Genomic DNA, 22,497 nt, shown 5'->3' with positions numbered 1-22,497 from the left:
TGGCTTCTTCCTGAAACCTTCAGCCCGGGGGTCACAACACCAACACCCCCTATTAGAATCATAGACTCATAGCATGGCCTGGGTTGAAAAAGACCCCAATGCTTATCAGTTCCAACCCCCTGCTATGTGCAGGGTCGCCAACCAGCAGCCCAGGCTGCCCAGAGCCACATCCAGCCTGGCCTTGAATGCCTGCAGGGATGGGGCATCCACAGCCTCCTTGGGCAATGAGCTCCCCCCGTGCATTCATTTGCACCTCTCCTCCAATGCAGCCTCTCAGTGTTGACCTCCTGTGATGGTTCGGATGGTTTCCAACTTCTTTTGAAGCATTACCCCTTGGAAAGGTTTCTTTCCCATTGACTTCTCCATCGGTTGCCGTGGAGAGCAGCGATGTCACAGTGGGGAAGGCTGCACTCCATGGACAGCACACAGAGAGCAGGCTTCCTCCTGGCCATGTGAGCAAGTAAGGGGTGTCCTCTGGAGCGCTGCCACCCCTGTATGGGTGAACCTCATCTTCCTGACCTCCCCCTTCAGCACAGTGTTTTACTGGAGATGTCTGTGTGTGCCTCTGGCTGGGATTTTGGGTCCCTTGGGACCCAATGGAAACGGGCTGTGGATGCCATCGAGGTGGTTGTGCTTTATCGTGTCCTGATTGCTGTACTCGTGTACAGTGAGCAGAGAGCATTGCTCACACTGGAAAGGCATAACAGGGAGATCCAGAGCCTTGTAAGGGGAAGCAAATGAGGTGTGTCTCCAGGCAAGATTCCTGCTCCTTAAGCCAAGCAGTCTGTGCTCGCTGGGGTTTATTTCCACCCCCATTGGGATGGTGCATCTTGTAATAAAAATCTATTCACAGGCGACCGATGCACGAAGGAGCAGCTGTTGCATGCAGTCATGCACAATATTTCAGTGCCAGAAGTGATTCGTTTACTCTGTGCAATATATATGGAAATGTGCTGCAGGAGGATGGCTGGAAATATCCTATTTTATTCATAGAGCTCCAACAAAGCTGATCTTTGATTTGTGGGTTGTACGTGCTTTTCCCCTTCATGCTATGTCAAATAAACAGAGGCATCTAACTTAGTTCTGGTAGAATTGCTTGGCTGTATTTAATCTGTCTCTGTGTGCTGCTTTTAGACTGACATATCTGAATGCAGCAGCTTCAGCACTGAAGGCATCGACTAAATGAGGGCTGCCACAGGGAGCTGTATGGAGAGCAAATGGAATCCTGCTGCAGAAACGTTGTGAAAGAGCAAATGGGTTATAGGATAATGGGAATGGTGGGGGAGGACAGCCCATCCCCACGGTCTTCAAGCAGACTGAGCTGGAAGGGATGCTCTGTGCTCCTCTGTGGGTGGGGAAGGGGCTGGGTGAGCCCAGTGCTACAATAGTGGGGCAGGAGCATGGAGGTCCTCTGGAAAACTGTCTGTGTGCTGCTTTATTCGGTTTAACTGTAATTGCTAATTACTCCTCGTTATAGGTAATGAGTTTAACTGGTTTGATTGGTAACGTGCTACTAAATCTTTATGAGAATGCTATATAAGAAAGCGTCGAAATGCTTTATAAGAAAGTGTCTGGGTGGGATCTGAGGCTGTTAGAAACCATCCCAGCAGTGGCAGCGATCCCAAAGTTGTCCTGAGCACTCCTGGACTGGATGTGATGTGAGAGGGGAACTGCTGGCAGATGTCTTTGGAGCAGTGGCAACCATCTGCGCTCTGCTTGTTTTCCCCCAAAAGCACTGCAGATGGGAGAGATGTCCAAGACCACATCCGATGCACTGATAGGACGACAGAAGGACACTGAAGCTGAGCACGACCCGGAGGAGCTCGATGTGCAAAGTGAGTGGTGGTGACGTGCAGCCACACCAGGACCAGTGTGTGCATTGCATGAGTCATACAGAATGGGACCCTAAAGAGTGATGGTTTGGGGTGAGGGGGGGGAGGCTGAGCTTCCCCAGGGGCGTTTGGTGGCAATAATAAGCTCGTGGTGGGGAGGAACGAGGTGTGCTGCTGCTTCCATCTGGCAGGCAGAAATGGAAGGCAGCCGTGCTGCATACTGAGGGATGTATCCTAAAGCTCATCCAGGGACCGACTGCAACGTGTTCCTGAGGGTCCAAAGATACCACAGTAGCAGCTGGGATTGATTGCTCTGGGAGGGGAGAGTGGTTTAGAGGCAGTAAAGCGTGTGCTTCTGTGAGGGGGGGGGGGGGGGAGAAAACAAACCCACGTCCTTATGAAGAGGGTCGGTTGGACAAGAAATGGTGTTCACACTGATTTTCACACCCTGCAAACAACAAAGGTGTATTTCCACTCCTGTATGCGCCCTGTGCTGGCTGACAAAGCAGCTCCCAATGCATTACATGGCATATACCCCCCTGGGTGCAGCTGGTGCTGCTCCAACCGCCTCTCTTTGCAATGCACTCAGATCTGCATGCTGCTCTGTTGCACGTGTCTCATTCAGGCCAAGCTGTGCACCGGGCACAGTTCTTCCCAGCAGTTCTGGTGACCACCAGCAAGCTGCCTGCTGGTATTCATGCATCTCTGACCTGCCTGGGAACCCCTATCCAAAATGAAGGTGTTTGGGGTAACCTGAGACAACATCATTCTCTCTTTACCGAGGTGGAACATTCCATGTTTTAATCTCTAAAAGCCTTTTTAGAAGTTCCTTAGGGTTTAAACCCTGCTCCGTCCCCACCTCTCCTTTATTGCAGTGCCCTTTGAAGTTCTCTTCAAAGACGAAAGCAAACTTCCCATGTACGCTGCAGACTGTAATGAATATCCAGCTTTGTTGGAGCAATTAGCATGGCGGGGCCATTTCTGTTGCACTTTAAACTTCCCAAATGCTGAGCAGTTTAGGCATGTTTTGCAAAAAAGAAAAAAACCCAACCACCCTACCACGAATCCAACAGCTGTGCACTGAGCTACTCGGATGGCCCAGCAGCTGTCATAACAAAAGCAGAGCCTCAAACACAGCCTCTTTGTTGTACGGCCGTTGCAAATAAGGGAATGATTGCGTTCTGGTTGTGCTGCGCTGAGCTCGGCGTGGGCTGAGCGGTGTTTGCTGCTTTGCTTGGGTGATTCCCCAGCAGACGAATGGCTCTTGGCCACTTCTGCTTTCTGGGTCTGCATTACGTGGGTGCATGGTGGCCACGTGCATGCAACCCCCATCTGCAGTCAAAGAATACTGCAGGGATAATTAAGCAATGCCATTTGTAAAGGTGCCCTGGACTGTGGCTTTCAAAAGCATCGCGTTATGCAGCCCTACTACAGATAGTTCAGGCCCATTTGCTTGCATTTGAAGCCCCTCTTTCTTTCCTTCTCCTCACTCAGACAGAAGTACTGAAGTGACCTTTGAAACAAAGGACTACAAAGTGACAGCAGGCTGCATTGCTGCCAGCAGTGAGGTAAGGGATCTCCCAGTGCATGAATGCTATGTGTGTGTGCAGCTAAATGGGGGAAATTGCAGGCTGATATCAACGGATGTTCTTTGTATTAGCTCATGGCAACTGCAGCAATTACCTGCAATCAGTTAATTATAGCATCCTTCTATAGCTTCAGCCTGGTTCTGTGCTGTCTGCTCACCAGCCTGGGTGTGAGAATAAGCCAAGCTCTCTTCTGCAGTGCTGACGTTGCACTGTGTTCCAAACTGGAACTAGCCATGATGCATTCGTTACGTTCTCTATGTTAAATAGCAACTTTTCTTACAAGAGATTCCCCACTAATGACAATCAGTGCCAATTAGTGGCTGCTGCTTGCATCTTATATCAAGTGGACACGTGGCTGTCTAGTGCATGATGTCCAGAACCCCTCTGTAGCAGAGGGACATGCTTTCCTCTATGTGTCCTGAATGGAGATCTGCTCTGAGTGCCCGAGGGGCTTTTGAGCTGTGATGGTTGGCTCAGGGCTGGCCCTGCCGTTGGGAAATATACCCACCTGTAATGCTGTGGTGAAAGTAATTGGCGTGCCCTCAGTCTGTCTTGCTGCCTTATGGTCTTCGCACCTGGGAATGGCTGAAAGCCCTATGGAGCTTCTGTAAATGGGGTGGGTTGTGGTCTCTCTGCTTCCATGCATCCTCCAAATCATAGAAGGGGGCTTAACCTGGATTTCCATCTATTTGCTGCCTCCTGATTCTGACATTCTGGCAGTGATTACTGAGTGGAGCCACGTCTGTTTCTGGCTACAGAACATTCAGTTGGGTTTGTGCCCTGCTGGGATGCCCTCAGAGCCTTCGGTTCACTGGGTTAAGAACAGTATATACCAGACAGCTAATTAGTGATAAAGTAGAAGCTATTTTGATGATTGCTTTCCTCCTCGCTTACGGAATGCAGATTAATTCAGGCTCTTAATTACATCCACGTTAATCAACTTTGCATCGCAATTGTATGCGTAGACTCGACGCAGGTGGAAAAACTGTAAGGAGCTCCTCATTAAATCAGTGTGATTAACAGCGTGCTCTGTGTTGTGTGGCACTCAGGACTTTGTGGTAACTCACCACGAGAAGCCATAATTCCAGACCCACAGCTTGCATTAATGAGTCTGTATTGAAATATTAACGGCCAGAGCAGATATTGCTGGAGGATGCGTTCGTAGAGCCATTGAGGTTGGAGAAGAGCTCTAAAACCATCTCATCCATCCAGCTGCTGTTGTGCTGGTGCAGGGGCAGTGTGGGTCAGCTGGCAGCAGTCCCTATGGTGGTCCCAGGGCTGTGTATGGGCACCGTGGCACTGTCACCTTACAGCAGCTGCTTGCTGTGTTCCCTCTGCCACAGCGCTTCCACCTTTGGGCTGATCCAAGCAACGTTGACTCATCAGGTCTCATTTCATTTACAATGACAGCATTCCAAAAGTGCTTCCCTTGGTCTCTTTAAGTCCTGCCTCTTATCAGAGCTCATCTCCTGTGAGGTTCAGGGTGCAGAGTTAAGACCTTGAGTCAGCTCTGAGCAAGTGAACTTGCACACAGGAATGCTGGCAGGGGAAACCAGCGTTCCCCTCAAGGCATCTCCCTTCCTTCCCAGCATTGTGTGCAGCACAGCAGATGTTATCTCAAAGAAGATGGCACTCCCTTTGAAGAGAACCCTCTGGGAGAGCTTTTTGATGTATCTGTAGAATAAATTGCTCTTCACGTGTAGAATTCAGCCGTGGATTCTCCTGAGTGAGGAGGTCTTTGTGCACAAGCGCTTGCGTGTGCAACGTTAAATGTAAGTGATTGATTGGGAATGGTTATCTGTTTAGGCTTCAGCCCTGGAAATGGACTCTGTTGCATCATGTTAAAGATAATGGCCTCATCCTGCATGGATTTAGCCATCATCAGCCTTTGGTCCAGGGTTTGTGTCTCGGTGGCACCCAGGATGAGGGAATTCCAGCTACAGAGAGGCCTTGGAGCATTGGTGTCACAGGAATGGTGATCACAGCACTGTTCTCTTTGCCTGCAGATGAGTTTCAGTGCTGTGCTTAGATGCTGTGTCCGGAGGCAAAGCACTGTTCTTGTGCATTACTCATTGCCCTGTGCAATACGTTTGGTTAAAGCAGTGTTTCTTCTTGCAGCAGGACAAGACTTACTGACGTACTCAATACCTGTTAACATTCCAGAGGCTCTGTGTCAGACTGCAGGCAACCAGCTTTGCTTTCAACCTCATCTCTTGGTTGATTTAAGTCCTCCCATTCACTCACCAGAAGGTTCCATGGTGTTTCTTAGGTCTGAGCACCATTGCTGTTAGACTGCTGTGGTCACTGGCGCAGTGGCTTATTTGTTAGTGTTGTTCTGATAACCCCAGGACCTTAAAAGATGGAGCATTCTCACCCTTGAAATCCAGGTGACCTCCTTCGTGGCAATCTGCAGCTTATATGATAGCCTTGCTTGCTGGAAATAAAGCCCAGTGCATTGAGTCCACTCTAAGTGTAACCTTCTTTCCCATTAGTCGAGTGGAACATCCAGTGATGGCCAGGATGAGGATGACCAGGATGAAACATGCTTTGCTGTTTCTCTGTCTCCCAAAGGAATCAGGTAACGTGCATTTAACCTCTATTCCTCTTGCTGTCAACCAACCTCTGCTTTGGTTTGCTTTCATGTTTTGGAGAAGCTCACCCCTGCTTACCCATAGAATCACAGCTTGGAAAGCAGGAAATAACGCCAGGTGCCTTTCCTCCCCTGATGGTTTCTGTTACAGCCTTTGTGATGTGTCTGAAAGGTAACACGTTGGTTCTGTAGGGTCAGTAATGAGAGCTCAGTGTGTGTCTGTCTGTCTGTCCTTCAGGACCAGCAGGAAAAGGCCAAAGATAAAGAGCAAGCAGTCACCGGTGCAGAAGAAAATGAGAATAGTAGAAGTGGAAGAAGAGCCATTGCTACCAGTAAAGGCGGAGGCTGCAGAAAGAGCAGCTCAGGAACAGGAGAACAGAGCAGAAGTAGCACAGGAAGCGACGGGGCAGTGTGTATTGTCTGACATTATCATGCTCGTGATACTCATCCTCGTTGTATTCATGGTCTTCACGCACCTCACTCTGGCAGTGGTGGTCACGGTCTGCTGCTGAGCTTCAGGCTGGGAAGAGAGAGAGAGAGGCAGCAGCCACGTGTCAGCAGTGAGTGCAGAACTGGAGAATGCGTTTCTTTTCTCTCCCTGAGATGTGCAATGAGCTCTTCTGGTGGCCAATTAAAGGGCTGGGAGGAGAGCGAGAAGTCGGTGCTTTGTGTGTACCTGGTGTTGCTCCATGCAGTGGTTCCTATCTGCTGGCAGCGTGAGCTGCTCTGCTGTTCCTCCTCTGAAGCCTGCTTGGCTCAGAGCTGGGAGCTGTGCGTGGCTTGGAGTTAACTGAGCTGCTCCAGGTGGGGTCACCCCAGTTTAGAATCATAGAATCGCCAGGGTTGGAAAAGACCTCCAAGATCATCCAAGTCCACCCATCCACCAACCACCAATATTTCTCCACTGAACCACTTACAAGAAGGCCGGGTACCAGAGGTGATGGCAAAAGAGCAACAAGAGGTTCCTCACCTACTACTGACTGTTATCTTTGAGAAGGTAAAGCTCCTCTATGCTCCGGTTGTATTACAGCTGGGGAAACACCAAGCTGGCAAGACAGGCAATGGCTCTAACCTAATACAAGCCATGGAGGCTCAAGGAAGGGGTTAACCACATAGCCTTGTCCATCTGGAAATGTTACTGAGAAGGGGGAATGGTGACAGTGCCCGGTGCTGTTATAGTGGGCCTTTGCTTTGGTATACAAATGTTCCTAATTCCTTCTCTTAAAAAAATAACGAAGTGGAGTGGGAGGAAGAATGAGAGCAAGATCCTGGCCATGTGAGGTGCTGCAGCTTAAGCTGTGCTTCGAAAGGAACCTCTCAGTCTGTTGCATAGGAGGTGGGCTTGCTGGGTGTGCTGGAAGTGACAGCCGCAGCCTCAGGCAGTGGTAGCAACCCTGATACTGTGACCAGTCCTGCAATGGGGTCTGTGCTCAGCTGCAAGTCTCGTTAGAGTTGGATTTCAATTAAAAGCACATTCCTTAATTCAAACTGGGGAGACACAGAGCTTCCTCCACCCCCGGAGGAGTTCGGTTTGTGCCAAGTCTCCTCCAGCTCCCTGGAAAAGGAGTGTGGCAGCGTGGGATCCTGCCAGAGCTGAGCAGGAACTCATCCTCCTTCCCTGGGGGTTGAGCCCAGCACGTGCTGTGCTTGTTCATTTTATGGAGCACATCACCAAAACAAACACGGAGCGGTGCAGAGGTGGTGAGCTGTGCCCCATCCCACCTCACACCCCCCTGCTCCCAGTTTCCCAGGCACTGAAGGTGATGGTTGGGGTATCTGTGACACGTATGATATCTCAGCTTGTTTTCTTGGCTAACAGCAGTGGGTCAGGTGCGAGGTAAGGAAATAAGGTTGCAGTGCCTCTCTGTTCTTGCATGCTGCGTACTAAAGGAGCTATGGAGGACTGCATTGGAACTGCTCATGATCATCCTGGGTCGCCTTGGGCACCTCTAAATACAGTAATTCTTCCCCATAAGGTTTTACTTTAAATGTGTTTGGTAGGGTTTGAGGCCTCGTAGTGCCTGCTTTTGCCTTATTCCTGTGACTCCTATGGGATTGTTGGTGCTCCATCCCATTGCCACGCACTGCCCCAGCTCTGCTGCTGACCCATCCTGGGGACACATCCCAAGCTCTCCGCATCTCCAGCTTAATGCACTGCAACCTTCTCTACCAGAGAGCTGTCAGCAAGGATCTGTGCCTGGAGGAAACAGCCCAGGCAGAGTAATGAGAGCAGAATCAGTGCTAAATGGGGAACAGCCGAAGTGCTGCAGCATGGAGGTCAATTGTAAGCAGCTTTGCTGTAGAAAAGCACTGTGTTCTGAGACACCCCCAGGATGGGCAGTAGTTGGACTCAAAGAGAGGAGGCTGTAGAGGATGAGAGGTGGTCTGATGGGTGAGCAGCTCTTCTTCCTTCACTGTTGGCCTTGTTCTGCGTGGGGATGGCTTTTTCTCTGCTGCCATCGTCATCTGAGCAGCTCAGAATGCACCCATTGCCCCTCCTGGCTTTGCTGGGCTGAGCTCTGTGCAAACATTGCTGGAGATCCTGGAGCAGCCATGGAAGTGCTTGCTGGGTTGGATGTGAATTGCTGCAGACGGACACATGCAGAGCATCACAAAAGCATTGAGTGGTGGAGCCCGGAATAGAACTTCCAGACCCAATGAGAACAGGATAAAAGCACATTGATGGAGATTCATGTGTTTGCCCATGAATTTGGCTTAGGGGATCAGCAAAACAGAAGGAAGGAGATGCTCTGGTGGAAGTATTTCCTTGTGCCAACCTTTGAACCAAAGCATCTGACATTACTTCCTTTTGAAAGTGGTCTTCTTCTTAAAGCACTAAATACTTCCCCATGCAGCCCCCCCAGAGGAAAGGAATATCCTCTACAATGTGAATGAACGCTTTTGCCAGTAGGAATTAATTCACCGATGTCATATTTCTGCTGAATCAAATCAGAATGATCCCAATGCTTTCCCCCCTCCCTGTGCCCCTTTCAGACCTGCTCCTTGCAGCCCTGCTGGGTGCTCTGTCAATGATTAACCCCTGCTTCCTTTGAAGCCCAGACAGCAAAACCCACAGTCCAAAGTCCCTGTGCTTGCTCAGGGCTCTGCCCGTGGGCTATAAAAACCCTCAGGTGCTCCTCTGCATCACCACATTGGGCTGCTGGGGCCAGCAGGTGGGGTCCCCCATTGCAACGCATGCTCTGAGTGCAAAGAGGTGCAGCAAAGCATCGCTTTATCTCCCAATCCTGCTAACTGCAGCTGATCTCCAGCCTCACTGCGGGCTCTTTTCGCAGCAGCTGTCTGCTCTGAGTGCCTGGTTGCATGAGATGGTGTCTCCCTGTGTTTGTCAGAGAGGCGCACGCAGCTGGTGGATTTCTCCCCATGAGTGAAGCGTTCTGATGGAGAGATCCCAAAGCTCTCAGCTCCTGTCTGCCTGCATTACAGTGACTCTGTGCTGCGGCCAGCTCAGGGCCCTGCGGGAGAGAGAGCTAATTAATTAACTAGTTAATTAACTGTCAGGATGCCAGATCTCTGCAAGAAATGACAGGGCCAGACTGGCTGCTGCCTCCAGTCCTGCAGTATCCAACAGCCCCAGGGTAATGCTGGCACCCAGGTGTGCATGGCAAGCATTGCATGGATTTATTGCCTTCATCCACATGATTCTGATTTCTTCAGCAGGAACGTTTGTTGGGTGTGTAGGAGTGCTTGCTGGCTTTCTCCCCGTCTTCCATCTCCTCGTGTTCACCACTCCTCACTTACATACATGGAGTGGTCCCACTGAGAGCATCCATTGGGTGGAGTTGGCTCAACCCAGAGATGAAGCTGAAAATAAAATACTACTTTTCGGTTTATTTGGGTAACTGACAGGAATTCCAGCAACCTTCCTGCTGTTCCCATGGAAACAGCTGTTGGCTTGCAGGAGCTGCTCCAGGTACCCAGCACTGCTGCTGTTCCTTTAACACTGACGTCACCTTTGCCATTTCAATTTGCAGAAGTTACCTTTTCCCATTTTGCAGCACAGCTCTGGAGTTTCCCTGGGCCATCCCCATCCAAAGGGACGCAAAGCTGTGCAGTTTTCCCCACTTGGAAAGCATCCACCTTGTTTTCAGCTTGGTGATGCGTTACGAAGACGAAAGGATGTTTGCAAATGGGACTGATGCTGCTGTCCTGAGCCAAGGCTCTCTTTGGCCCCCCAGCCCACCGTGCACATGGAAATGCCTTTTCCCTATGGGAAGGCTTCCTCTTGGAGGCAGGATGGAGAGCTGCAGGATGGAGAGGTGCATTCGTGTGCCCATTCCCACACCCCAGGTATCTCTGGTGCCCATCCAGCATTGATGGGAGCAGGCATAAAGCTTTGGGCTCTGTGTTCCCACCAACGTTTGGCCTTTGCAGAACTCTGGAGAGGACTCAAGAATCACAGCATGGCTTTGGTTGGAAGGGACCTTAAAGATCACACTGTTCCAACCCGCTGCCCTGGGCAGGGTTCAGTATAAAGACGTTCTCTTCTCTATGGAGAAGCCTGTATGAACTGAATTGAGCAGAAGGAGGAGGATATTGAGGAGGAAACCCCAACAGCTGCTGATAAGGGCTTGAGTGGGCATCCTGGCTTAGGACTGCAGCACAGACAGCAGTGGTTGCACGAGAAGGGCTTTTCCCTATAGCAAAGCTCCAAGTTTGCTTTGAACCAAAGCAGCAGCAATGCTTTCCCTTTGCCCATCCCATTCATTTCCTTCAGCTCGCAGCCTCTCCTCCCCTTCCCCATGAAAGCCACTTTCCTGCAGCTGCATTTTGGTGGTCTGAGGTTCCTTTTTGCGCCGTCTTTTCCCTCTGGTTGTGAGCTCACAGCCTGCAAACTCACTGCAACCCTTCCCTCAGCTGCTGGGCTGACCTGCAAGCAAACTGCTTACTGACAACAGCAGCCCACAAATACAAGCATCCAGTAATGGCAGGCTGCTCATAGCACCCCCCCTACACACACACACCCCCGTTAAAACCCATTTCCATGAGGTCTCTTAAAATTTCTTGGGAGGTAAATGCCTCTGTAATGAACGTTGTAATGGTAGATAGGCCCCGTGCTTAAGGTTTTTATTTAAATGTAAATTGAATCCTCCCACTGGAAAGCTAACAGCAGATTAGAATCGCTGGTAGGAGACCAGAGCTTGCTTTTATGTCGTCATTTGAGTCAACTTCTTGTGGATTTCCTAATTTTTCTTGTTTTAAGCTGCTTTAATGTAGTTTCCTATCTGGAGCAGCATGAGGCAAAGCTGGGCTGGATGGCCACGGGCTGAGCGTGGGGTCAGAACTGGGGGGGTTTCCGAGCAGAGCTGAGCTCCAAACCTCATGAGGTCACCTCTGGGGGTGGTAACCCCTCCTCCCCCCCCACGTCTGATCCAGGATGAGAGCTGAGGCTCTTCCAGCTCTGCAGGGCGCGGGTCCAAAATTGATGGGAGATACACTGAGAGGATCTTTCTCCTTCTGATTCGGCTCAGAAATGTTTTGTTTCGTGGGTTTTTTTTTTTTTCCTGGAGTCGGAGTTATTCTGCATCACCTTCGGGAGAACAAGAGAAGAAAATCAGGGCTGCAAAAGCCTTCCACGGGGAACGTTGGCTCTGAGAAGTTTGGGGCCCAAAGGTCCCTACATCCCAGTGCTGGCCCTCCATCCTTAACGTGTCCTCTGCCGTCCGTGCCCACGGAGCAGCCGTCCCCAGCTCAGCATCCCCTCTCCATCCCTCCCTCCCCGACCGCTTTTCCTTTTGCAGCCGTGGAAGGGGAGGGCGGGGAGGGCCGTTGTGACAGAACATCCTGTGCGAGCGTGGGGAGCCATAAAAGGCTTCAAGCATGGCTCTGCTAATCCGCCCCGCACGCGCACCCGCACGCACAGCCCCGGCGGCGGCACCGAGGAGGATCCCGACGGCCGCAGCAGATGGGAGAGCTCCGACACCGCTCATCCCACGCCTCCTTGGAAGCGGGCGATTGAAGCCCGGGGATTTCTACTCGTTTTCTCGGAGCCCCCCCCGGCCCCCACCCGAGGGATGGATGCTCTCGCGTTGGAGATGCCGGCGCTCGGGGCTTCGCTGGGCTGAAATTGAGGAGCGTTTGTAGGTGAGCACCGGGCGTGGAGACGGCGCAGCTGTAAGCACAGCGTTCACGTTGTGGGGGGGTTGGGGGGGGCAGTGGGGCGCTGTGGGTGTGCAGCCAGAACAAAGCTCTGGGGTTGGGTTTACTCCTTTAAAAAGTGGTGTGAGGAGATTGTTTGGGTTTTTTTTTTCCCCGTTTTTTCACGTTTTGTTGTCCCATTTCTCCATATTTCTCCGTATTTTCTGCTCCTCCCTCCCTCCCCACAACATCCAGGCCTTGGGAGCAGCACTGGGTGCCCCACAGGGCTCTCTCCCTGTTCCCTCCAAAGGGATGCAGCCTAAATACAGACCAACAGAGATTTATCAATGTAACCTTCCACAAGAGGGTCTGTGGGGCTTGAAGAGGATTTGACCCATGCAAAGCAAGCAGCAACAGCATCGGGGGGGAAGGGGGAGGGATGCAGGACGCAGCAGGACTGTGCTGGGGTGATGTTATTTTCCTGCTGCAATTGCAACTCTCTTAAGACGGAATGCAATGGGAATAAATCTTACCTGGCTCTGTTCACCCAGGAAATAAAAGATGCTCTGCTCTCTTTCCCCACGCTAACGAGTGACCAAAAACTGATGTGTCTTCCCTCCCTGTCCCATCGCGTGCTGAAGCTGCTGGCATTGATCCCTGTTGCATTGCTGTGAGCTGTGTGACCTCCCTCCCTTCCCCCCCCAACCCAACCAGCAGCAGCCTCAGCAAACTGCATATGGCTGCAAAGGACCTCAGGGAAACCCCTCTGTGGGGCAGCCAGGGAGCTCAGTTTGAGTGGCTCCGTCCCTCTGTCTGTCTGCAGAGAGAGGCTCCAAATGAGCTCCTTGAGAGCGCTGCTGCTTCTTTCTTTGCTTGGCACCAAGGTGCCATTTGTTCCCTTAGCAAAAGCATCGCCATTAGAAGCCTCCTTGGAAGCCAGTGGGGTGACTTGCAGTGGAAGGCAGGGAGCTGCTGGCTCTGGTTGCTGTTATTTTTCCGGGGTGGCCGTTACTATGGCAAGGAAACTCAATTCGGTGTGAGGAGAGGTCAGAAATACCAGGCTGAGCATTTCGTGCATGTTCTGTTGGAAATCTCAGCTGCTGGAGCCCGAGTGATGAGAAGCAAAGGCAGCAGCACCGGGGTCACTGGGTTTTCTCATGGGCTTCTATGAAATCTGCAGTCATTTGGGAAAGCCTGACCCCATAGGGCCTCTCCTCACTGCAATGATGTTTATCTGACAAAGCAATGGGTGCTCATGCTGTGATGTGTATGTGCTGCAGGGAGGAAAAGCAGCTCCCTCCCATTGCGCTGATTAACAGTGAGGGGTGGGTGCTGCTCTGCGCCTGAAACTTTTTGCCACTGTCTTTATTTGGGATGTGCTGCATCCAAGAGGAAACAGCCCCAAGGAAATGATTGCTGCCCTTCCTCTCCTATCTCTCTTTTCTTTTTTGGCCATTTTTTTCCACCTCTTGACAAAAAAAAATAACCCATCCTTGCAGGTGGGGATGCTCTGTGGGGTCTCCTCTGTGTCCCCACAGCAGAACCCTTCCCTGGGACGCCATGGTTCCCCCACGCTGAGCCCTATCCTCGCTGCTGTGCTGCGCTGTGTCACCTCTCCCTGCTCCTTCTTTCACAGTGCCGACAGATCCGAGCTGGAGCTGCTGACTCCCGCGTGGAGCTGTGATTCCTTCCCGGGGTTTGTGCTATTTCCAGCTCCTGTTGCCCCCATTCCTGTGACGCCCATCCCCGTGTGCTGGGAGCAAACCCTGGTTGGGAGCACGCTGCGCTCTGCTCCGTTTGCAGCTGCTTTTCCCATGCTATAGGACAGCCCAGGGCATATCTTGCATGGAACCAAGGTGAGTACAAGTGCTTTTTCTTGGTAAGGAGCAATGTCTCCATTAGGTTTCCCTTTGGCAGCTTTGCTTTAACCCCGCTGACAGCGAGGAGCACATGGATGGAAGAGGGGATGCTCCTGCAGGAGCCCTGGGTGTGATCCGTCACCATTTGGTGACCCATTTTGGGGTGGTGGAGATGGGGGTCAGCTGTGTGCAGCCCCAGTGCTGCTGCGGGAGGTGCTAAGGGGGTATGCACGGTCACCTGCATCTTTGTGGGGTCCCCAAAGGGAGGGATGAGCTGCAGCAGTGCGATGCTTCAGAGCGAGTTGTTCAGCACTGTGCAGGATGGGTTCATACTCTGTGCTCCCTCCCATCCCCCCCAGCTGAGGAATATCAAACCTGGAGCATAAAAGCATCTAAACCCCCAGGGAGGGGATATGGGAAAGGGAATGCAGGCAACCCCTGGGATAGCAGCACTGGGTTTGGGGACAAAGCCTGCCGTATTTGGGCAGCTCAGAGCCTCAATGCATTCAGCACAGCCTCTCCTATAAATCACAAATTGTTGTGGGCAATAAATGCCACCAGAACAGGCCCTGGTGTGGGCTCAGCTCCTCCGATAGGAAAGCAATTACCATTCATTTTGATCCTAACGCAGCCATTTGGGGGGGGGGGGGTTGGGGAAATGTTAATGCTTCTGATGCGTTTGGTATAATTAAGTGATAATTCCCTGTGCCTGGAGCAGAACGTGGCTGCAGTGCAGTGGGGCATTGGGTCAGCACGTTTGGCAGCTCCTACAGCACAGCGATGCTTTCCAGGTGATGCTGGAGAGCCCCCAGACAAAGCCTACATACATAATGGAGAGCTTCAGACTGACCTCGATCTGCTTTTAAGAGCATGAAAGAGGAAAACAGAGAATTCTTGAGCTCTCCTCCTGCCAAGGCAGCTGAATTGAGGCAGAGCTCTGCTGAGCCACAGCTGGGCTGAGTTTGCAGCTCTCACTCTGCTGTTCTCTGCTCAGCACTCCCCCCCTTCCCACACCCCTCCATTGCTTTGAGTAACACTCACGTGTTCGTGTGCTGAAAAAGAGGCTTTTGAGGCAATGCTTTGCTAAAAAAAGAACGCCATCCTCGAGATGCAGCCCTCCACAGTGAGTGGCAGCAGAGGAGCTGTCTGGCACAGCGGTGACGTTCTGCTGTCGGAGGGATGCGCTCCATCCCAGGGCTGTGCTTTGTCATGGCACAGAGGGGCAGAGCAGCAGGACGGCTTAGCAAAGGTCGGGCTGCAAACCCATCGTGTGCCTGCAGATAGGAGCAGGCTCTGCTTTGCTAATGCACTCAGCCACGCTGGGTTTGTCCGTGGCAATGCATGACAGTTCACCTGGAGAGAAGATTAATTATTCAGCAAGGCTGTAGTCTGGAGCTGCTTAAACCTCCCCCCCCCTGTGCTGCTCTGCTGATGCACATCATGAGGTGCTGCAGAGTGGGGGGAGGATGGCAGCTGCCAACCTCATCTGTTGCTTGCCCCTTTCCCTTTGGCTGCTGGATGGGATGCAGCGCTGCTGCTTTGTGCTCCTTCGACCCTGTTAGATCCATTGGGATTTGTGCTTGTAAGTGATGTGATTCTGATGGATCTCTGCCCACCTGTGCTGTGCTGGTGCTTTTCATCGCTGTCAAGTCGTGCTTTCAGAGGAAAAACAGGAACTGAAGGAGTGTGGAAGTCACCTTCAGACTGTCCCTGCAGAGCAAGCAGTGGGGTGATGGCATAACTGGGAAAGTCTTGGGGGCTGCAAATGGGGACGAGGGGGAACAGCCCCATCCCAGTGCAGGTGTGCGTGGCAGCAGCCTGCAAGGGCAGAGACAAACCTTGCTTTGTTCTAAGGGACGTTGTCACCCAATCTGGGGCACGCAGGTGGGGATGCTCAGTGCAAAAAGCACCACCACCCTGCATGGTGGATGAGCAGCTGCCTTCCCTCCTCCTTGTTTGCCCTCTCTCTGTCTTCCTGCACTAATTAATCTCATCTGCATCGCTTAATGGCCAGTCTGGGAGGGGAGAGGGAGGAAGGAGGGGTTTGCAGCCAGAGCTGGAGCCTGTCCTTAGGGCTGCTGGCGGGAGCCTGGCATGGCTCATCACTGTGCCCCAGCATCACAAGGGTCAGGAGGAGAAATGAGCTCGGAGGACACAAGGAGAAGAGATGCTGCAGGGGAGGGAGCAGACAGCTTGCAGCCTCCTTGCTCTGAATGTCACTCGGGGGTGGGGATGCTCAGGAACTCAAAGCGACTCCAACCTCTCCTGCCTGGGTTTGTTTTATTTCTATTGTATTTTGTTTTTTTTTTCACCCCCTTTTGTTTCATTTTATTTTTAGGCTCAGCTCTGCGTGAGCTGCTGAGGCAGACGTGGATCTGCAGGATGAGCAGAGCTGCAGGCAGAGGTACTGCTGGCATCAGGGGGTGGCTGCGGTGGGTTTGGGGTTTGCACTGCTGTGAGCGCTGCGCTTTGCATTCCTCCTGCACCTCCCCGCTGTGTCTTGCAGCCTAGCTGCCCCGCCAGCAGCAGATGGATGCTGACACCATGGAGGTGGCCAACACCAGAGATTTCCAATGGAAGACCCTCTCCCCTCTGCCGAGCCGCCGCGTTTACTCCACGCTGGTGGAAGTGGGTGGGCAGGTGTTCGCCATCGGGGGCTGCGATGACAACGGTGTCCCCATGGACTGCTTTGAGGTCTATTCCCCCGAGGCTGACCAATGGACGTCGCTGCCCCCCATGCCCACGGCGAGGGCCGGGGTGGCGGTGGCCACGTTGGGCAAACGGATCATGGTGATCGGGGGTGTGGGGGCCAACCAAGTGCCGCTGAAGATCGTGGAGATGTACAACGTGGATGAGGGCAAGTGGAAGAAGAGGAATTCGCTGAGGGAGGCGGCCATGGGCATCTCGGTGACGGCGAAAGGTAAGGAGGGGAGGGGAGGGTTGGCGTCCCTCCATGCATGGGACACAAACGCTTTCTGGGCAACGCTGTAAGATTGGATTGCTCCCCAAGCCCTTCTCTGCTTGGTTATTCCACCAATGGACCGTCCTTGGCTGCCAAAAGCAGATGCAGGCAGCGGTGTGCTCTGCCCAAGAGCTGCAAGGGCTGAGACTGGGCTGTGTTTCTGGCAGCCCCAAGCTGCAGGGCTGGAGCTGGGCTTCCCCAAAGCTGCAGCCAGTTCAGGTCCCAGCATGAAGAAGAAATGGGCAGAGCCCCTGGCTGAGCTGTGAATGGGGAGAGGTGCACGTCATAGAATCACCAAGGTTGGAAAAGACCCACAGGATCACCCGTTCCAACCATCCACCAATAAATTGATTTCCTTTAGCATGTTCTGCCCTGCTCTGCAGAGCCGGGGGCTGGCAGCTGCATGCCTGGGGCCAGGAGCAGTGCATGCACTGGGGATCAGTGCAGATCCACAGGCAGCCCCTCTGAAAGCTGCTCCATTTATTTGCTTAAGTAGCTTTAAAAGCTGCCATCGAGGAATGCTGACAAAGAGCGCTCACCATCTCAGAGCTGGTTTTCCCCCTGTGCTTGGTTATGGTGGATCAATTCAATGCAAGAGACCAGGAACAGAAATAGCTCCCCAGATCCTTCAGGTGTGCTTTCCCATACTAATTCAGTGGTTTCTCACTCCTTGGCCCTGCCCAGACTACAGAGTGTATGCAGCCGGAGGGATGGGAGCTGATCTGCGGCCACACAACTACCTGCAGCACTACGACATGCTGAAGGACATCTGGGTGTCACTGGCAGCCATGCCCACAGCACGGTACGCTGCCACCTCCTTCCTGCGGGGCACCAAGATCTACGTGCTGGGTAAGCACCCGCCTTCAGCTCCTCAGGCACTGAGATGGCTTCCTAGGACAGGCTTGGGGAGATGCTCTCCATCCTTATCATGCACTCATATGTACCGGGCTTGCTGCTGCAGGGCTGGCTTGGGCGTAGGGTTTGCATTCACACCTCCTCAGCAACTGCAGGAGCCCGTGTGCCCGTGATGGCTGCAGAGCTCGTAGACCCTGCAGCAGCTCAGTGCCAGGTGAGTGGTCCCCCTATGTTTGTTTGCTGCTCAGTGTGCAGCCCTGAGACTGCAACAACAGCCCTTGCACTCAGCTGTTGAGTAACAGCACTTCTGTCCACGTTGTGCCATCAAAGCACTACTCGCCTTCATGAAGGGTCAGAGGGAAAGGCCTGCTGTTGTTAGGAAGTGCTGGGCCAACCCTTTCACAGGGAAGGGTCCTCATTCTGTCCTACAGAAAGGGAAACTAAGGCAGGGAAGTGCTGCTGGAGGCTCACAGCCAACTGAGCTGTACCAGCAGCAAAGCTGTGATCAAACCCAGCAGTCCCAGCGGTTCAAACCGCTGTGCAGCTCTGCCTGTCTGTAGGGTGCCACCAGCAAAGGCTCTTTTTGATCTATTCTGTAGTTTGTTTGCTGCCAGCAAACACTTTGTGGGCCCTGTAGCGAGCCAGGGCTCTGCTTCAAAGGCACATGGAGCATCCAGGCTGAGAGCAGCCGTGTCCCCTTGCATCTGATGGGGGGACAATAATGCACGTCTGTGGGTCGTGACAGCAGCTGCTCTGGCTCTGCTGTTCTGCTGGGATCACTGCTTTGCGCCGGCGCTGAGCTCATCTGAATTGCAAACCTCCCCCAGTGCTGATCCCTTCTCTGCTGTGCAGTTGTCCTGATTAAACCGGTGCATACCGAACACCTTCCTGCACCGGCTGCCCACGGCTGCTGGCTTGGAGGGAAGAGGAAGGTGTGACACGCTGAGAATTGGGGTGCTTTGATTTCATGCGGCTGCAATTACAAAAGAAGGAGCACAGGATGCCATTGGTGGCAGCTTGCTCTCCTCCAACCCATCCTCTGGGACCTGCTGCTGTTGGCCCTTGGCTGCTGCTGATCCTTTTCTTTCCATCCCTTCACGCAGGGGGAAGGCAGTCCAAGTACGCCATCAACGCCTTCGAGGTCTTTGACACCGAGACCAGATCGTGGACCAAGTTTCCCAACATCCCCAATAAAAGAGCCTTCTCCAGCTTCGTGCCCACCGAAGACAAACTGTTCAGCCTCGGGGGTCTGCGGCAGGGCCGGCTCTACCGGCAGCCCAAGTTCATGAGGACCGTGGATGTGTTTGACTTTGAGCAAGGTGGGAGGTCACAGCTCTGTCCCAGTCCATGGGTGAGGGTGGGTGCCTATGGGGTTGTGCCCATGTGCTATTGGGGTGAGTGGGTGGGGGTTTCAGCTCTCACCTGCTGGCTTTTGTGGGTATCGGGGGGTTAATAAGAGGAGGCAGGAGGGGGGAAAATGTGGTCTGGAGGGTTTCTGCAGCTGTTGGGTTTGACAGCTCCTTCGTGATGGAGGTGGTGAGGAAGCTGACCCCTGTGCTGTTGGTTTTACTGCCCCGAGGATGTGCAGTCCGCAGGGGAAGGAGGCCAGAGATGGGTGGTGGGGTCACCATCCCTGGGGGTGTTCAGGAACCATGGAGCTGTGGCACTGAGGGACGTGCTCAGTGGGGCGGGCTGACAGTTGAACTTGGTGATCTTAGAGGTCTTTCCCAACCGTAATGATTCGGTGGTTCCGAGTGCTGCTGTGATGCTGTCCGTGATGCTGTCTGTGCTGCCCCTGGCAGGTGGTTGGATGAAGATGGAGCGCTCCTTCTACCTGAAGAAACGGCGAGCAGACTTCGTGGCTGGCTACCTGAAAGGCAGAGTTGTCGTGGCTGGGGGACTGGGTGAGGCCCTGGGGACGGCGGTGACACTTTAAAAGCAAAGAAATGTCATTACAGAGTGGGGAGGCCAGGCCTGAGGGAGCAGTGAAAAGAACCCACGAGGGGGGGGGGAATGGGCTTTGGGGTGCAGATAGAGAGGGCAAAGAGATGCTCGCTGGTGACCTGCCGCCTCACTTTGTGTCTCCAGGAAACCAGCCGACCGTCCTGGAGTCTGCAGAAGCTTTCCATCCTGAGAAGAACAAATGGGAGAGCTTGCCCCCCATGCCCACCCCACGCTGTGCCTGCTCCAGCATCGTGCTCAGGGGCTGCCTGCTGCTGGCGGTCGGTGGGGTGAGCCAGGGCTTGAGCAGCGCGGTGGAAGCCCTCTGCCTTTCTGACTCCTAGCAGTGGCCCTGTGGTCCCCTCTGGTCTCCTTCAGAGCTCCTGAGAGGGAGGGAAAACCCAGAGGAAGGGACTGCTTGCAGTGTTTGTGCTGTGTGTCCTGCCAGCGGGAAGGGCTCTGCAGGGTGGGCTGTGGGTGAGCATTGCCCTGCTGCCACCCAAACGCACCGCAGGTTCAGAGGGGTCAGCCAGGTGAGAATGGGGAGAGCCCATCGGAGATGTGATGCCCTCTTTGGGCGCTCTGAGGTCTGTGTTTTCTCCTCGGTGTGCAGGAAGGGGAACTCCAAATCTGTATCCAGGTGCAGGGGATCGGTCTTTTGCCTTCATAGAAAGGCTTTTCCTGCAGGCCCATAGCTGTGACTGCCACTTGGCTAAGAGCTGGAGCAAGGAGCTGCCCGTGCTCCTGGGAGGGATGGATGCCCAAAGGACTGCTTTGGTGAGAGGTTGGGTGTTACTTTTGGCACAGGAGTAGCACAAAAAGGCCTTTGCAGGGTTTCACGTAGGGATGGCGTCCAGTGGGGTTTGAGTTCCTACAATTATTTGGGATCTTCTGTTCAGTCCTGGGAGAAAGGAGCAAAAAGGAGCCCCGCTTCCAGAGTACTGGGCAAGGGTTTTCCTATAGCTTTGCTCTGTAGGGAGGGCAGGGAGCCACGGCCACGGCTTCTGGTTGGTTTCATTCCTTCATTTGGGAGGGTTGGAGCCACTGGCTGACCCTCCAAGCTTGTAGCACCATTAAAAGCTGCCCCCAGAAAACCCCTCACATGAGCCCGGTCTGTGCTATGAGCAATGACTGCAGGAACAGGCACGACCGAGGCTGAAAAACAGGGCAAACGGGCAGCGCAGGCGGCTGTGCCGGGGCTCAGCGAGGCGTCCCGGGATGGATGCGGTCCTTCTTCCTTCCAGCCCATCCCAGCCCCGCTTCGGGGACGGCGGAACGCGGGGGACACCGTGCGGCCGCTGCCGCCATCGCAGCGCTCATCGGGGCCGCTCCCCCGGCCTGACCCCCCCTCCCACCCCCCGGTTCCATCCTCTCCCACCGGGCCGGGGTCCGCCGGTACCTCCTGCCCCGGTTGGACCGGGCCCGGCTGCGGGCTTTGCTGGGCTGCAGAGGAGCGAGCGGAGCTCCCGAAGCGCGGCGCTGACAGCTCCGAGCAGCTCTGTGCGTCCTCAAAGAGGAGATGAAAGGGGAAAAGCAGCGGCTCGGCAGCGAACAACCCGCTCGCTAATGATTTACATCCCACCTGCTCGCCTCCGGAGAAGCGCGAGAGGAGCAAACAGCTCCTGCCCCATCCCCTGCCGTGTTCCCATCTGTGCTGCCGGTGCTCTGTTTATTCAGGCACTGCGCTTCGGGAGGCTGTGCAAACAGCAGTAAGGAGCTCTGCCCCCAAAACGTTGCTCTGTTAGGGGGGATTTGGGGCCGGGAGCGCTACGCTCTGCATGCACACAGCGTGCTGACCCCAGGGTAGAGCATCCCTTTGAGAACCGGAGGAGGATGGGAGGGAGCAGCCTCCCTTTCCAGAACAAACCCCGCGTCTCCCGGCACAGCAGATCTCTGTTTCAGCCGCCTCTGCACGTTTGAGAATCTCTAAGTGTTAACGAAGTGTTTTCCTTTGTCCTTAAGGAACTTTACCCACACGCTGCACAGCCCGATGCCCCCCGCTTTCCCCTCCCCTGGTTATTGCAGCCGGACCGGGCCCTGGGCTCTGCGCTGCCTTTGTTCAGCTGGAGCGAGGGGAGGAGGGACCCGCTGCCTTTGTCTGCCTGCAGCACAGCTGGGGGCTGCTCCTTGGCTTTCTCCTTCCAGAAACGCTGCAGAGCGAGGCAGACAAAGCAGCGCCGTGGGAATAAACCCGCTGCAGGACTTAATGAAGAGATGTCAGGGAGCGGAGAGGAGGCGGGGGAGGATGGGGAGGATGGAGACGGTCAGTAATCAAAGCTGGAGATGGGCCGAGCTTGGAGAGAGGGGGAGGAAGAGGAGCTCCTGAAGCAGCAGCGCAGCGAGGAGCAGGTCTGGGTCAGCCGCTTTGCAGCGAAACTCAACCCTCGTTACGGAGCCAATCCCACTGCCTCCAGCCGGCAGCAGTCGCTCTGTGGGGCTCAGCGCTCACCGTGGGACTGCTTTCCCCGTGGCTGTGTTCAGGAAGGAGCTGCAGAGCCTTCAGACCCTTCCAGTCGCCTCCATCGTGCTGCGCTCCCAGCTAAGGCTCGCTTGGAGACCTCTGTGTCTGATGGAACGGCGTTGTCCCTGTTAATAAGTTTGTTTGCTGTTTGTCAGTAGATCATAAATGGCTTTGCTAACGCAGGGAGGTAACCAAGGAGTGGGAAGGGACACATCTGTGGTTATTTAGTGAGAGATGGGGTGAGCTATCCGTGTGCCCGGCTCTGCCCCAGTGCAGCACCACAGCTCTCAGCATCCAAAGCACAGCATCTGC

At 53.8% G+C, this 22,497-nt stretch overlaps 1 protein-coding gene and 1 long non-coding RNA gene across 5 annotated transcripts; one reads left to right on the top strand and one right to left on the bottom strand.

Moving 5' to 3' along the window:
- The first annotated feature begins 392 nt into the window (after window positions 1–392).
- KLHDC8A (kelch domain containing 8A) lies at window positions 393–20,825 on the top strand. 4 transcript variants are annotated; one of them, XM_046904231.1, is made up of 12 exons: window positions 393–452; window positions 1,734–1,835; window positions 3,327–3,400; window positions 5,914–5,999; window positions 6,250–12,113; window positions 13,744–13,963; window positions 16,305–16,370; window positions 16,473–16,886; window positions 17,613–17,777; window positions 18,887–19,102; window positions 19,586–19,687; window positions 19,872–20,825. In XM_046904231.1, the coding sequence occupies exons 8-12, from the start codon at window positions 16,496–16,498 to the stop codon at window positions 20,066–20,068; spliced, it is 1,071 nt and encodes a 356-aa protein (XP_046760187.1). In that variant the 5' UTR covers window positions 393–452; window positions 1,734–1,835; window positions 3,327–3,400; window positions 5,914–5,999; window positions 6,250–12,113; window positions 13,744–13,963; window positions 16,305–16,370; window positions 16,473–16,495; the 3' UTR covers window positions 20,069–20,825. The 4 variants fall into 4 exon arrangements, with proteins under 4 accessions (XP_046760187.1, XP_417963.3, XP_046760189.1 ...); XM_417963.8 differs by having other exon boundaries at window positions 393–460; XM_046904233.1 differs by having other exon boundaries at window positions 393–742.
- On the bottom strand, window positions 11,511–12,744 carry LOC121107618. The gene is made up of 2 exons (XR_005841888.2): window positions 12,641–12,744; window positions 11,511–11,559 (listed from the first exon to the last, which is right to left on the bottom strand). It is a non-coding gene; the product is annotated as an uncharacterized LOC121107618 (long non-coding RNA).
- Window positions 20,826–22,497: the final 1,672 nt, after the last annotated feature.

This window comes from Gallus gallus, chromosome 26 (assembly GCF_016699485.2).
Source record: "Gallus gallus isolate bGalGal1 chromosome 26, bGalGal1.mat.broiler.GRCg7b, whole genome shotgun sequence".
In the NCBI taxonomy this organism is placed as follows: domain Eukaryota; kingdom Metazoa; phylum Chordata; class Aves; order Galliformes; family Phasianidae; genus Gallus; species Gallus gallus.
Note: the sequence above shows the minus strand (reverse complement) of the source record. Positions and strands in the feature narration are given on the sequence as shown.